The sequence below is a fragment of the Sciurus vulgaris genome, assembly GCF_902686455.1.
Source record: "Sciurus vulgaris genome assembly, chromosome: 11".
Lineage (NCBI taxonomy): Eukaryota > Metazoa > Chordata > Mammalia > Rodentia > Sciuridae > Sciurus > Sciurus vulgaris.
In genome coordinates, this window is record NC_136472.1 from 76,165,862 (window position 1) to 76,182,591 (window position 16,730).

Here is a 16,730-nt window from a genome sequence, read left to right on the forward strand (position 1 = left end):
TCCCAGAAGAATGGATCACAGAGGCATCTGTAGGGCTTCAAGCAGCATCTTACTTCAGCTCTAGGAACCTGGCAGACTCAGTCAGCCTTGGGGATCATGAGGGGTTCAGTGGACACGGAGAATGGAGCACCCCTACAGAAGCCCTTTCTCTCCTCCATCCTTCTGCTAGCTTTTCTTTTGCTGCCAACATAAATGTAATCCCTCTGGTCATCCTACCAGCTGTTATGGTATTTGCCTAGCTATTTACCTGAGACTCTCAACAAGGATTCAGTTTGACAATTAGGGAAGGGCCTGTGACTTCTTCTCTGGCACCAGGAGGCTATCCTTCTGGTGGTGCTTGGCAAAACTTATTTAGGACAACTGGCTCAAATAAGGCCTGCTCACTCAGCTTCTAGGCCTCTCTCAGATCCTCTGGTCCCTCCACCTGGAGGACTCCTGCTTGTTCTTCAAACCAGTCTCACAGAAGCAGCGTGACTGGGAAGCCAGCCCTTCTCCCCACTCAAGCTTAAGTCACATGTATTTGTATCATTTGTTCCATCGCTCATTCATCTCACCTGTGTGTTCATATTCATCAAGCACCTTCCCTGTTATGTATGGCAAGCACTGAATCCTGTGCTGGGAATCCCAAGCAATCCAAACACAGCACGTTCCCTGCACTCACCTCTACCATAGCACTTATCCCACTGCAAGAGTCTGTACTCTTAAATGACTTACCTGTTAAGCACATAGTAGGCATCCAGTGAGTATTTGCTGAATAACAAATACTACCTTTTCTGATATTAATATGTTATTAGTACCCCAGTTACAAAGTAGGTGGTGGATTAAAGATGACTGTAAATTCTTTGACACTTCTCCCATTGAGAAGTGAGGTCTGCTTCCACTCCCCTTGAGGCTGCCTGGTCCATGACTGATTTGACCAACAAAATATGGCGGAGGTGATGCTATGCCAGTTCCAGGCCAAGTCTCTCAGAGGATCAATGGCTTCTATCCTGTTACCTTGAAACCCTCAACCACAAAGAATGAAATTCAACGGTCCTGCTTAGGAGAAGCTCGAGACTAACAGAGGGAGAGGGGTCCTGCTTTCTGCTCCCAGTAGCTGACCCTCTGACCCTGAAGCACCACGTGGAACCAGCTGGGCCCTTCCTGATCTCCTCACTCGCCCTGTGAAATATTATCAGCTGAATGTTTTCTAAGCCACTAAGTTCTGGCTTAGAAGTTCTGTAGTAATATATAACCAGAACAGGAAGTTAATATTATTTTCTCCATTTCAGAGGTTAAGAAATTTAAAGTTTAGGTCCCAGCTAGTGTGCATGAGGGTGGGAATTTGAGCACAGGGTGTCTGACCCTAACATCTGTGCCATGAACCACTTGCTATGGTCAATGGACTGTCAGTTATCCCCCCAGAAAACCAGACCACACTTATTTCTGCAAAGTAGAGAAGGGTAGAACCTATGCAGTCCTCTTAACTCCTCTGGTGAGTAGGGACACAATGAATAGCTCCGAATGATTTCTTTTCTTCACAGGTGGACTTGGGAGGCAGAGATATGTGACAAGAAGGGAAATTGCCTTTGTGGTATGACTTTTATATGCCAGGCTCAATGCTGTGGGCTTCTTAAAGGATATCTCATTTCTTCTTCCTGACTCCTTTGAGGAGCATGGATTCTTATCCCAATTTACAGAGGGGGGGAATTAAGGTTCAGAGACGCTAAGGAAATTGCCCAGCTGCTGAGCATTAAAGCCAAGGTAAGAAGGAAGCTCCATCTGACTTTAAAGCCCGTAGTCTTTCCAACTGGCCAAGCTGGTCAGTTTGTGATTCCACCTGGCAGACTTGTCACTAAGCCCTCTTAAACTGTACCTTTTAGTTTAGTGTCGTCCACCAGTTAAGGTCAGTATAAAGACCCAGGATTCTGATTAGACACTCCTCTCAGCTGCCATCCATCCTTAGATGCACAGAACTCTGGAGTCACAAAGGGAGGCTTCCTCAAACATTTCATTTAGGGTATCAAAAATAAATAATGCTTGGCTAGACCAAGAACTGAGGAAGAGGGTGACTCTGGCAGAGCTCAGAGTCCCTGCAAAGGCACAGAGGCAGGAAAGGGCTTGGGACTGGGGAAAATGCTGATAAATACAAGTGCATACATGTACTGGCTATTTAAATATATTCACTGTAACATAGATTATATATAATTATGTGTATATATGGATCTAAATGTACCAAATGGTGAGTACATATCTACACATTAACATTATTTAACTTTTGGTGGTAGATATTGGTGACTTTCTTTATTTCTTACTTATTTCATTTGCTAACTGTTCTACAATGAACGTTTATTTCTTGAGGGATAAAGTATAAAGGAAAAGAGAGCATGGTTCCAGCAGCGTGAGCAGGGGTTGTGGGAGGATGGAGGATTGGCGAGGCAGGCAAGCAGGGGCTGATGAGGCGGCAGAGGTGAGTTGGTCCCCCCTCTGCTTCACACACTGTTAGGAAAACCACCCTTGCTGCTGGTCTCCTAGCTCCCTTTCCCTGGAAAAACCTGGAAACTCAAAGTAGAAAGTTCTGCTTTGCCCCTAATAGAGAAAAATAAACATCCAAGCCAGGGGAGTGGTGGCCGAGGTCCATGCAGAGAATCAGAGCCATTGATTAGTCTCTGGCTTCTTTCTGCCTTGTGCCACTCAATAAGCACACTGGAAATCATGGAGACCTGACTAGCTACTCTGGACAGAGTCACAGACAATGATCCCATTCCACGACTGATGAGAGCAAAGGAGGGGCCTGGGGAACCCAGGCACAATTTTAAATGATGCCAATAGAAATTATATTAATTAGGAGAACGGGGTGGGGGCTGGTTGGGCCTCAACTCTGAGAAATTTGCTTTTGGAAAAATGAGCCCACAGGAGTAAAATGGCACAAAAGGATGTTGATTTTCTCTCATTAGATCCCACAAGTTTGATGTGCCAACCTTATAGTTCTGTATCAGGCGGAGTCAGAAGGGGACGCCTTCCATACGTGGATCAATTTCGCTTCCCTAAGTGTGGTATGACTTTTGTGCTCTTCATGTATGAAACAGAAGCTTGGGAAAATAAAATATATGTTTCCCAGCACTTTAAAGAAATAGGGCTGGGCATGGTGGCACAACCCTCTAATCCCAGTGACTCAAGAGGCTGAGGCAAGAGGATCAAAAGTTTGAGGCCAATTTCTGCAACTTAGTGAGACCCTGTCTTGAAATAAAAAATAAAAAGGGCTGGAGAGGTAGCTCAGTGGTAGAGTGTTCCTGGGTTCAATACCCTAGTATTGCAAAAACAGATACATAGCTGTGCACATGTGTAATCCCAGTGGCTCAGGAGGTTGAGGCAGGAGGATTGTGAGTTCAAAGCCAGTCTCAGCAACTTAGCAAGGCCCTAGGCAACTCAGCTAGACCCTGTGTCTAAACAAAATACAAAAGGGGGGGGGGGGCTGGGGATGTGGCTCAGTGGGTAAGATACATAGATATATAGATAGGTGGACAGAAGAGGAGTGCCACTGTGTCCCCAGGATACTTCCCCTTCAGTGTAGGGAGCAGGGAAAGGCCATGCCCTCCATAGTCAATACCCATCTCAGATTATGGGTGAATGTAATTCTCCTCTTTGTGTCTTCCTGCATTTTCTCCAGTGAGTTGTATGGTTTTTATAATCATTAAACTTGTTTCCTTTTGGGAAAAGAGTGACTAAGCCGTGGCTGGAGAACTCAGACTGACTGAGTCCCTGAGCTGAAGGAAGCATTCCAACACGTGGGTGGAAGAGAGAAGAAATCTGTGGTGTCGGGAGCAGCACTGGACAGAGACTCAGGCAAGCTGGGTTCAAATCTGAGCCGGGCATTAACGGCCTGTGTGAGCCTGAGCTAGCCAATGGATCTGCTCTGATTCTCATGTTCCAAGACTCCTGAATGGGCATCATCCTAACAAGACCCACCTCAAGAAGGTGTGAGGACTGCATAATACCACTCGTGAAAGCCCTTGCAACCGACAGTGATTATTAGGGCTTTGGGTATAAACAGGATAGGACAGCAGGGAAGGGTGAGGGGAGGGGAGACTGGGATTTACTGAGCACCCACCCAGCTCAGACAGGCCTGATGTTAGGCACAGGGTGAGGAAATCATGGTGGAAACAGGAGAGAAGAGGACCCCACTCAAACCTGGACTGAGAGTCTGCTTTCTGCCACACCTGTGCCAGCTTCCTTTGCACACGTTGGCGCTCACTGCGTTTACAGCAGCCCTGCCCAGTCAGCATCATGGCCATTACAGAGAAGGTTGGCAAGTCAGAGATGGTCCAGCCACTTGACCAAGGTCCTTCAGAAGCAGCAGGCTAGCAGCGGACCTCACTCAGGTCCGATGGTTTTCAGAGCCCACGCTCTTTCTGTCCCATATCCCACTGCCCTTTTCTTGTGCAGTCTGAGATTCGCATCCTAAGGCTGTGCACCTGACCCTGGCCTCTCTGGTCAGGTAGAAGGCAGGGACACAGACCACCCCTACAGGCCACCTGAAGACCTTGGGCTCAGTTGACTGGCCCAGCCCTCCCAGGTCCCCCGCGGCCGCCCTGGGCTTGCACCTGGTCTCCAGTGGGATGTTGCTGTTGAGCAGCCAGTTGTCCTGGGCGTGGGCGGGCTCCTGGGCACCGCCTGCAGGGGGCTCTCCAGAAAGTGAGTGGTCCGTGGGGGCGGGGCTGGGGTTGCTCCTCGGAGTGAAGTTGCCCCGGTTCAGAGAGTTGATGGAGGCCGCGTGGTGCTGGTTGGGGGTGTGGGCGTGTGAGAGCGGTGGCGGCGGAGTCCTGAGCCGAGGGTGGTTCTGCAGGCCCCCTGGGTGATCTGGAACACAAACATGCCGGGTCAGAGGGGTAGCGAGCTAGCAGAGCCCTGCCCCTGGACTGGAGAAGCACCAGGGAGAACGGAACAAGACCCCCGGGGAAGGAATGAGATGCATTGGATGCTGGCAAATGGTATAGATTCAAGCATTGGATCAAGACTTAGTTGACAGGCGTTTACTGAGCAATAGGCATTTACTATTCTAGGTATTTTGGGGGGGGTGGGGGGTGGGGAACAATGGACAAAATTAAAATTCCGGTCCCTACCCATTGACCTTAAATTAGTAGTAAGGGAAACAAGAGACAAGATGAGAAATGAAACAAAACGAAATGAAAACCTAGCTGCCCGTGTCAGCAACTTCACCCTGCTTCGATCACACTTGGAGGTTCTAGTTTTTAACATGTGGTTTTGGACCAGAAGCTTCAACATCACCAGTGGGTGTGATGATGTGTTTGAGATGAAAGTTCTGGGGTCCTCTTCCAGGTTTATCGGGCTTTGTGGGGAGGCCCAGAAATCACAAGCTCTCCAGGGCAGGGCTGATGATACAGATCAGAACACACAGAGGAAAGAGACTGTGGTCTGGGTATGCATCAACAGGGCTGGAAGTCTAGACCAAGTGGCCTCAGAGAGAAGATGACTTTTGAGTAAAGTGAGCCATACCGGGGTCTGGGTGGTTAAAAACTACCACTATCAGTTATTGAACCCATACTGTGTGCCAGGCACTGTTCTGAACTCTCTACATGTTGTCATTCAGTTAACTTATCACAACCCATTTCAGAGCAGGTACTGTTTTTCTTCCCATTTTGCAGATGAGGAGACTGAGGCCCATCTTTTGTTTATTCCTTTCAATTATCCAGAGCAACAGGTATTATCATCACAAATTTATAAATGAAAAACTTAGACTTGGAGTGGGTTGGTAAAGTGCCCAAAGATATGTGACCAAGTAGTTACTATTGACAAATAAGTAGAGCAAATAAAATTCCTGACACCACAAATGTGGCCAGTCTGGAGATAAATGTTTACCATCCAGCTAAGCTATGTATACAGAGAGCCTAGTCTTTCCATGTTGAATATATTATGTGGGTGAAGAAGTTAAGAAATTAGATTGTAGTGTAGATGTTGCCATTTATTAATCTCATAATCACAGACAAGCCTTTTAATCTCTTAGACCCTCAGTTTTCTCATCTGCAAAATGTGTTACACTTGATATAAACTAGTTTGCTTTTACAAAGACATAATTTAAACACCACATTTATTAAGTCAAGCAACTCATTAACTGGTTCTTAGCAGACAGCATTAAGAATACAAAGTGGTTTGAATAAACCTAATTCTTTGCTTAACAACAACAACAACAAAATGGGATGAATAGTTTATTACAAGGAATGACAAAACTATGAGGAACTTAAATGAGACAATCGGTGAAGTTCAGTTTACAAAGTGTTCTGCTTTACTTGTTGCTCATGAACATTATTTTGCAGAGGGGACCAAGTGTCTGAGAGAGCAGGTTTCAAACCACAGTAGGTGCCATATTCCAAAGGCTGTGCTTCTTCTGGGATCAGGAGATGGCTTTCTGAAAACCACCGAGGACAACGGAACGTGAAGCCCCGTCACGCATGTGGAGTTTTAGTGGAAGATGCATGACTCTCTGCCTTTTAGGTAACCCCATCTTTTATGCCAAGGAGTTATAAAGCAAATCTGGTGGGGAATTTGGGGCGGGGAGTTAGGAGAAAAAGGGAGAAAGAGGCAGAAAGGCACCAGGGCAGGTTACTACCACCTTCAGCATAGAGTCCACACTGGGCAACAGACCCCCTGGAATCTGACGCAGGCCTGGTGCTCAGCCTCCCCTCTCATCAGTCCCCTGGCCCCACTCCAGGCACACCTTCCCCCAGAAGCCAGGAGGTCCTCTGAGGTAGTTCAAGTGGTTGAAATCTCAGCCTCCACGAGGAGGGTCCCAGGATGTGAATGATACCACTTGAAGATGGGCAGTGCTAATGTCCTGGGGCAGAAGGGAGCTAGCAGAGATACCCCTTGATGGGAGGGGAGGGCACCTGGAAGCCAATACAACCTGTCTGGCAGTGCCCCACCCCCACCCAGAGCAGCCTTGGGCCAGGGAGATAGCAAAAATGAACAGGGTCATTTGTTTAGTCTAGCTGTCCTCAGGCAGCACTTTAATGGAAACAGAGCCTGGGACAGAAACCAGCAGCAGAAGTAGCCGCCTGGGCTGACGGAATGCCCCCACCCCAGCACCAGAGTAGAGAGGGGCAGCCACGGATCCAGTACTGCCCAGTGGTGGTCAGGAGGCCGGCAGGCAGCGGTAATCCAGCTCTTGCTCCTGATCTCCCCAGGAGTCAACCCCAAGGCATGTCACTTAATATTAACAGTGGCCATCATGGATGTGAGGCCCTACTGTGCATGTTTTCCCAGTCTTAACTTTTCTAATGTGCACAGCAGCCCCTGGAGGGCAGTGTTCACATCATGCCCACTTTACAGATGAGGTTGCTGAGGCTTACAACTAGTAAATGGTCCTCCTAAATCCAAAGACTGAATTCTGGTTTTAAGCCTTTGCATAAAACATTGACTGTCTGAGTCCATGGCTGAAATCCAGTGCCCTCAGGGAAGAGCATGGGGTCTGGGGTCTGGATCAGGACAAGCTGATCTGTGAACCTACAGACCTGCTTTGTGACAAGATAGGAACTGCAGGCTAGGCCTTGATAACTGTTCAGAAACCCTGTCGAGACTGCTGATCTGATGAGATTTCAAGTACAAGGTCACTGGTCACAAATCTAAAGACTCAATCTAACAGGAATTTCTCCTGTGGGGACAAGGAACATTCTGGTCCAAATTCTCTATTTTCTGAAGCTCAGCTCAATTGCTTTTCTATCCAGAAAGTCTCCCTGGATCCCTCCCCAAGTTCTCTTTTCCTCTCAAACACTGGCCTGAGTGGACCCACCCTCTCTCCACTGCCTCCTCTGGGACCATGCGCACTCATGTGCCTGTCTCGCCTCCCTAATAGTGAACACTCTGCGGCTCTGTGTGGGGCAATTGCAAGTCCCAGAACTGAGTGGATGTGCATGATGGGCTTCTTGAGCGAGCAGTTTATATGAGTGACCTGGGCAGTCTGCCCAGGAGGGTGTTGCTCCTTTAGAGTATGTTTGAATGGGAAAGAAGGTAGGAGACCACCCTGGGCCCACACAGGCCCTTACTTACTCGCCTGGAGCCAGAACTACAGATGCTTGGCTGGGCCCCTTCTCCTTTCCTCATCACTTCTGCTCCGAGAATCCTAAGAAAGGGGACCTTGCTGTTTCCAAGGGAAAAGTTCTGTATTTGGGAGCTCAGCAACGAAAACCTCACTCACAAATCTCTTTCCCAAGGAGCAAATGTCTTCCCTGGTTTGGATCCTCCTTTCTGCTTCTATGCCCAGGAGGGAAGGCAGGGGAGAGAGGCTATGGAGGGGCCTTCTTTGACCTCCTCCCCATTATGTGCTCCTCTTCAGAAGGAACCAGAATGAGTTCACTCATTCTGCATTTACTGAATGCCTGTTCTGTGCCAGGTCTTGTAAACAGGGTGCTAGAAATGAAATAAGATATATATATATATATATATATATATATAAAAGATATATCATATATAGATATATGGCTTAAGAGACCTCTCTTCTGATTTCCATTTACTGGCCAACAACTCACTTCACCTTCTCGTTCTGTGGTTGGTGCATTTGTGAGAGGAGACATGCACGCCTGCTTCACCACTTTCTGGAGGATGAAGAACCATGGCTTTTGCTCATGTGCCAAGTATACAGTGGAGTTCTGAAGGAGGGGCTCACATCCCCTTGTTTCCATATCTCCAGTGGCAGCACAGAGCCAAGCTGGCGTGTGGGAAACCCTTGGCATGTGGAGGAGAGAGAAACAGACGAGGGGTCTGGCTCTTGTGCCTGCTCAGTCATTGCTTCTTTCCTGCTGCCTGAGAGTAGGCATCAGTGCATTTACAAAGCTGTGCCACAAGTTCCAATATTCACCCTCTTCTCACAGGTACAGATAGCAACCACATCTCTCCAGCAAGCCCAGATGTGACTCATTTTATTGTTATTTGTGCATGTCATTGTCCATAAAATCATCTTGCTTATCTGAGTTTTGCAAGCACAGTTTTCCAGGAAGATTTTTTTTTTCTTCCTACAAGTTCTCAGGGATATTTGTAGTTGCTGGTGGTCTCCAATGCCTCAGATATTTCAAATTTTATATGCATTCAAATCCAGAACACCAAAGCTCCTGGCTGCCTCTCCCTGAACAGAGACCATAAGGGAAGCTCCTTTAGAGTTCTGGGTCAAGCAGTAGATCACAGAAAGGGACCAGATTTGGATGGTAGACATTCCTGAGTTCAAGTTTTGGTTATGCTGCTTACAAGCTTTATAAATTGTGTGATTTTAATCAAGTCACTTAATGTCTCTGGACTTTAGTTTTGTAATCACTCAATAGAGATAATACCTACTTTACAGGTTGCTGAGTATTAAATGAGATAATGTATGTGAGGTGCCAGCACAGTGCCTGGAACAATCAGAAGAGAAAAAGTTTATTTGGTGCTCACAGTTTCACAACTCTGTAAAGAAGGTATTACTGCCAGTCATGCTTATAATCCCACTGACTGAGACAGGAGGATCACAAGTTTGAGACCAGCCTCAGCAACTTAGTGAGGCCCTAAGCAACTTAACGAGACCCTGTCTCAAAATAAAAAATAAAAATGGCTGGGGATGGGGCTCCGTGGTTGAGCTACCCTGGTAGATGAGGACACCGGTACAGAAAGAGGACATAGTCTGCTCAAGATCACAAAGCCACAGGGGATGGAGCTGGAACCTGAACTCGGGCCCAAGCTTGGAAGCGCTCTGCTCGTGCATCAGGGAGGCCATGTGGGCAGTGCTCCCATGGATGCCTGTCGCGTGAGCACCTTGCCAGGGCCAGCTGCTGTCATCCCGGTGAGCTCACACTACAGCTATGGAGCTGAGCACACCTGGGCACAGAGGGTGGCTGCCCGACTCTTGGGATCACTTCCTGAGAAGTGACACAGGGTGTTCCAGGCAGAGAACGACACATGTCTGCTGGGACACCTTTTTTAAGCAGCGTGGATGGCTGTCAGGGACAGTTGCTGGGGTGAGGTGGAGGCACTGGGGGAAGGCCCAGGTGGTGGCTGCCTGGAGATGCCAGGCCAAGGAATTCGACCTTTATCAGAGGGTGAGAGAGGGGGTGCCGTTGTTATGATTTAGATGTGAGGAGTCAACCCAAAGCTCACCTGTGAGGCAATGCAAGAGCGTTTAGAGGTGAAATGATTGGGGCATAACAGCCTTAACCCAATCAGCGAATCAATCCCTGGTAGGGATTAACTGGGTGGAAACTACAGGCAGGTAGTGTGTGGCCAGAGGAGGTGGGTCACTGGGGATGTGCCTCTGGGGTATAGATTTTGTCCCTGGTGAGTGCAGTCTCTCTCTCTGCTTCTGTGCCATGTCCCCAACTGCTTTCCTTTGCCACTCACTTCAGGCTCCAAGGAATGGAGTCGGCCGTCTATGAATCAAGGCCTCTGACACTCTGAGCCCTAAAATAAACTTTTCCTCCTCTAATTGTTCTGGTCAGGTATTTTTGGTCACAGCAGTGGAAAAGCTGACAAAACAGCTGTAGTCACATTAGCATCTAAGGGAGCGTCCTGGTGACTATGTGGAGGATGAAGCAGGCAAGGGCAAGCTACACACATGTCCCCAACAACCCCAGGGTGTCTTGCTGATAGAGGACTCCAGGGGAGTACCTCACCATTGTTTTAAGAAGATCTCACTCAGGAGGAAAAGTCATCAACTTTCAGAGCTCTGGCTGAGGCAAAGGACTCAGATGTGCCAATAACCCTGCAATCTAAGGCCAGTAAGGGGGCCAGGCAGAGTGCACACACCATGCCCTGCAAAATGGCTGACAGGTGCCCAGAGTTCTCCTTGCTATGGAGTTAATGATGGCCCCAGTGTGCACTGCAGTCATTAATCGGGCCCTAAAGATTGTCAGATATGAAAGATGATGGTATTTAATTACCATAAGACGCAAAAAACTGAGGCTGCCTGAGAATGCCAACAGAAAGAGTTATTTGGCTTCCATTAAAATGCCATCGACCACCACTGACTCGGGATGGTGATGTAGCAGTGCTGAGAGCTTAGCTAATGAACCCTGGCCTACAAGACCAATTTAGAGAGGCCAGAAAGCTCTCTGTCACCACAGTCAGCAGCTGCAATCTGATGGCCTGACTTCTTCGTTTTGCCTTCTTCAAGCTGTATAATCTCAGACAATTTATTCAACCTCTCCGAGTTTTAGTTTCTTTACCTGTCAAATGTGTATGAGAGCACCTTGTAAACTGTAGAGTCCCATGCAAGAGTCAGAGGGAACCATCACTCCAATGACCACCTCAACCTGGAGCGGATACAGTGAATGTACAAAGTGTGTGGTTGGGTCTGAGCAAGTGGCTCGGGGTTGAATTTTTTGTGGTGTGTTCTCTGCCCATTCATTTCCTCCCTGAACAAAATCACTTTCCCTGCTGTCCTCCTAATGGCCAATGTGCAGGGATTCTAAGTGGTACTTGGTCTGAAAGCCCAGACGCCTCACTGAGAGAGAAGGGCCCTGGAAATTAGGGGGATACCCTTCCAGTTTTCTTGCTGGGGGGTTAAACAGAGCTCCTGGAGGTTGGGGTGTGGCTCAGGGTGTGTGGCTGTTTTCGCTTTCTTACTCACTTGGGGCAGACTACATAGACTATTAAAGTGCATTGTATGTTAGAGATTATAATGAGGTGACAGGCAGGCAAAAGCTTCATTGTTTGATGCAGTGGTTCTCATATAGGGGTGGGGGGGGGGTGGAAGCGGGTGTTTTCCTGCTGTTACAATGACTGAGAAGTTCAACTGACATTTGGCAGGAATGGTACCAGGAACCCCAAGTGTGTGGTTGAGTAGCAGTGGGAGAGGTAAACAGTTACCGTAAGACTTCACTGTTTGCCTCCTCCACTTGTGTCCTGAGTTCCTAAGCAGTCTCTGTTCTTCTCTAACCCTAGGGATGCCCTGGATTCCTTGCTCCCTGCCTTTCAGCCAGGCTCAGCTAAGTAGGAGCCCAACAGGATGCTGACGGGGGGAGAACTGAGAAACCCCTCCCGCGTCAGGCAGTGGTCACCTCCCTCAAGGCTACAAAGCTTAAGGATAAGTGGTCTTGGGAAGGGCAAGGACTGAATCGGGAGCTGAAGTAGAGTAGGGGTGAGGGGTATCAAAAGGAGGGGAGGGCCTCGGGTGGAGGGCTGGCAGGAAGAAAGGCCCATGGCTGAAAGATATAGGCCCCACATGGTGGCAGGGAGGTGCAGGGACATAGGCGCCTGCAGCGGGGATCTGGCAAGGGACACGGGATGAAGATGGAACTCTGCTTCAGCTTTAAGGTTGTTCAGAGGGCTCACCCCAACTTCCAGTTTTGAAATCCAAGAGTAATCACAAGAGTGAGCCTGGAGCCTCAGGCTTCATTAAATACACAGCAGGGAATGCTCCGCTGGCTGGGTGCTTGGGCAGTGTATCCTGCTGCCTCCAAGTAGACCACTGAGGGAAGAGCAGAGCTTGAGTCTCCCTCAGAGAGAGGCCTAGTCAGCGTTGCTGTCTATTCCAGAGTCATGGCAACTCAGATACAAACTCAGCCAAGAGCATCAAAGCGGATTCCTCCTAAGCATGGCTCATGAGTAGCCAGGCTGGGCCAGCATTTGAACCAGAAGTAGAACTATCTCCCCACATACACTCAAATGTGATTCTTATGCTTGTCTCCATTGGTGACCAATTTGCTGTGTGGCCTTGGTCAAGACACTTAACCCATCTGAGTCCTAGTTTCCTTGGTTGATAAACAGGAAAAAGAGGTGATGGGAGTTCCCCCCAGTTTTAAAATCTAAGACTTTGTCTCTTTCGGCAGATGAACTTGTGCTATTGGTTCGTGAACATGTGTTTGCAAAAGACTGCAGGGCAGGCCATGTACCAGACTGGGCTCTGCACCTGGGCCTCAGGCAAGCAAAGAGGTGGAACAGGAAAAAGAGGGCTGAGGGGGTTCTTGCCCCCTCGCTCCCCCTCCATTTCCCTCCCTGCTTCCCTGCTTTCCTTCCTTGATGACTTCACTCTCTGCGGGCCTTGCACTTGACACGGGAGACACAACAGTGGGTTAGACAGTTTCTGCCTGTAAAACCTGAGCAGACTGGCTGCAGCTGTGTGTGGGGGGGCATCTTTTCTGGGTACAAGCTCTCCCCCAACTTAAAGCCATGTCTGCCTCAAGCAGAACTTGGCCTGGGAAAGCTTTCTGACTGTCAAGTGACTTTTCCTTCTTTGTGCTGTCACCTTCTTACCCTTTTCAAAAATGGTCTGACCCATCAACAGTTAGGTCAAACCCTAAATCAACAAGGAACCAGGGTGAGGGCTAAGACAGGAGTTGTGTGTGCAGAGTGGGGTGGAACTCAGCTCAACAGCAGTCAGTGGTGTACTGAACAGCTAAGCTCATGGAAATGGAGGTAGGCTGCATTCACAGAGGTGAAGCACTCGGTAAAAGGGAGCTGATGGTCATGCTATGCTGATTAGCTGGGTCAGGTCCAGAGGAGGGACGCCTGGACTGTGGGTCAGCTCATCAGAGGAGGCTGGCCCTCCTCTGAGTCCGTCCTCTCCCTGACGACCTTTGATGGGGAAGGGCTTAGAGAGAGCACTCCCGGGGAGCAGGCAGAGGACCATGCTGTGAGCCTGGAGGGGGAAAGGCTTGAGGTCCAGCTGAAACCTGCCAGATGCCCTAGGACAGCTCTCCAAGTCTCCTGGCTTCTGCCCACACAATGCACATGCTAGGAGACTCCCAGCTTTGCCATCGACTTCCTCTGTGACTTTGGAAAGTACCCTCTTCTCTCTGGGCCTCAATTTGTCTACCTGAAAAATGGGGTCCCCCTTTTTTAGAGGCCCTCCTGCGGTTCCTTCTAACCTTTGACAATCTGATTCCTCATAGAGTCCTTTGGTCCTCTCAGGGAATTTTCTGGAAAGCAGGTGGCAGGGAGAACCTCCTGCTATCTTTAAACAGCTACAGGGTGGAAGGAGGAGCAGACCTGCCCCCCAAAAAGATGAATCAGGACCAGGGCTGGAAGTTACTTGGAGCCAATAGTGGTTCAGTTTAAGAAAACTGCTCTTCCTATCAAACCGTCAGCACGGAATGGGCCGTCTCTCTAGGAAGCCAGCTGAAGTGACCACCTTGACCTCTGCCTGGAACCCCAGGCCTCCAGCACTCTAACTCAAAATACAGCTAAACTGCAGTCTCCCCCACCCCCAGCTCTACCTCCTGGTGTTTCTGCTCTCACCGTCACCAGCTGGGGCAGCACCACCACCCACTCAGTGAAACCAGGCTTTGCCACGGCACTCACGCTTTTTATCAGGATCAACAGCTTAGTGATGATACCAAGTCCTCTCCCTTTACCTTCCGAGTATATGTTGAACCTTCACCATCCCCACTGCCTCTGTCTTTGTTCAGGTCCTCATGGGTGGACATGTGGCCCGGGGCCATAGCCAACATGTGCGTCCCAGCCTGCAGGCTCACTCGGCTCCAGTGCACTGGCCATCCATCAGCTGGAGTGAGAGTCCTCAAAGCAAACTGATCACCTCACTCCCCTGCCTTACTGTCCTTTGGTGGCCCTCCAACTCCTGCTGGGCAAGACCTCTTATCACCTGGCCCAAGCCCCACCACTGCAGGGCAGAGCCCACAGCTCTCTGTCTCCCTCTGTGAGAAGTTACCAAGGCGAGGATGTGGGGGAAAAGGCACACTCATACATTGCTGGTGGGACTCAAAGTGGTGCAACCACTCTGGAAAGCAGTATGCAGATTCTTCAGAAAAATTGGAATGGACCCACCATTTGACACAGTTATCCCACTCTGGGGTATATACCTGAAAGACTTAAAATCAGCGTACTATAATGACATGGCTATATCAATGTTTATAGCAGCTCAGTTCATAATAGTTAAGCTATGGAACCAACCTAGATGCCCTTCAACAGATGAATGGATAAAGGAAATGTGTTATATATACACAAAGGAATATTACTTAGCCATGAGGAAGAAGGAAATGATGACATTTGCCAGTAAATGGATGGAACCAGAGAATATCATGCTAAGTGAAATAAGCCAATCCCCCCAAAAACCAAAGACCAAATGTTCTCTCTGATATGTAAATGCTAACACACACTAAGGGGTGGAGGGAGAGTAGAAGTTCATTGGATTAGACAAAGGGGAATAAAGGGAAGGGATGGAGGATGGGAATAAGAAAGACAGTAGAATGAATCAGACGTAACTTGCCTATGCTTATGTATAAATACACAACTGGGGTAACTCCACACCATGTACAACCATAAGAATGGGAGGTTATACTCTATGTATGTGTAATATGTCAAAATATACTCTACTGAACAAATAATAATTAAACAAAGATGGTGCCAAGGTCAGTAGGCTAATAATAAACCACTCATGAAACTGCTCACTACTTGTCTCATGTCCAAGGCTTGGCATATACTCTTCTTTGGCATGGAAAAAATGTGCAAAAATATCCGTTACTTGGTAAACTCGTATTAGAAGCTTCCTTCTCCAGGAAGCCTTCTCTGAATCCCACCCCCAGCCCACCCAGTTTGGCTGAGGGCTCCTCCTCCGGGCTCCTGTAGCCCCCACAGCTGGATCGAGTTACCACCACTTGTTTACTGCTTGGGAGCAGGGCTGGATTTGCCACCGGACTCTGTGCTCCAGGGTAGAAGTCTTATCTTAATACATCACAGACCCTAAGGGTAGAAGCAGATGACTCTTCTCTCTGGGGCCCATGGTGGGCTCCTGCCCATGGTCTCCTTCACCCGTAGATTCTCAAGGGACATGGAGTGACTGGGAGTACCCTAGGCACCTTGATCTTTCCCTTTAAATTTGATCTGCTCTTCTCCAAACTGCACATTGAAGACAGTTGATAATCAAGGTGGGCATAAACTCTGTTTCTATGAGCAGTTGACGTGCCATGAAAAGGAAATAAAGACAACGAAACTTGAGGCTTCTGAGGAAAGTCACCTACTTAGTTGAAACAAGCCAGCACTGAAGGTCAGGGCGTTTATCAGGCCATTTCCCTGATGGGCCTGCAGGAGGCTCAGCACCAGCAGGTGGAGAGGTGAGTTCTCATCCGTCAGGCTGACATCCCTCACTTCACTTCGATCCATCAGTAATTCTGAAGAAACTGCTTTTGCTTGTGAGAGACGCTGACATCCCTTAATGAAAGCGACAGTTTAGCTAAAAGGTCACTCGCACCTGCGGAGCAGTACTACATGGTGTGTAAAGACCACGACTCGGGCTCAGGCTGCCCTGGGTTCACCTCCCCTACCACACAATGGCCACATGGCCCACCTTCTCTGGGCCCCAGTCTCATGCCGTGAACCCCATTCAAACAGTGCAGTGACCCAGAGTTGAGGGCTGCTTCTGAGGTAAATGGGTGTGAAAGTGGGTTCCATCACCAAAGAGCTCTGTGGCTTTGGGTGAGTTTTTAACCTCTGAACACTTCGATTTCTTCATCTTCAAAAGCCAGGGATGGGGTGGAGAGGTAATAGTGTCATCTACCTCTTAGTGTTGGGGTTTGGTGACACAAGGCATGTAGTGTCCTTAGCACAGTGACTGACCACAGACAGGATCAACCGAGGTTACCTATGCAATGGCTCTCATAGCTCCTTGGTGTTCAGTCTGCTGGCTCTCCTCTTAGGCCGCAGAGTCTCCAGGGCGCAGATCTCCATACTCTCACCTAGTGTTTGGTCTTCTCTGTGCCTTCAGCTGCCTTCCCTGCAGAGGCTATTATGCTGCCTCTGCATGTTTGTTGAATGGAACT

The 16,730-nt window shown here is 48.7% G+C and overlaps 1 protein-coding gene across 11 annotated transcripts in view; it reads right to left on the reverse strand.

Annotated features, from left to right (window-relative positions):
* Positions 1-16,730, reverse strand: part of TENM4 (teneurin transmembrane protein 4) — a 737,381-nt gene that overhangs the window by 219,262 nt on the left and 501,389 nt on the right. For all 11 annotated transcript variants that reach the window (XM_079105080.1, XM_079105086.1, XM_079105077.1 and 8 more), the window contains one exon: positions 4,584-4,839. In XM_079105080.1, coding sequence (XP_078961206.1) covers positions 4,584-4,839 — 256 coding nt within the window. The remainder of the gene's footprint in view (positions 1-4,583; positions 4,840-16,730) is intronic.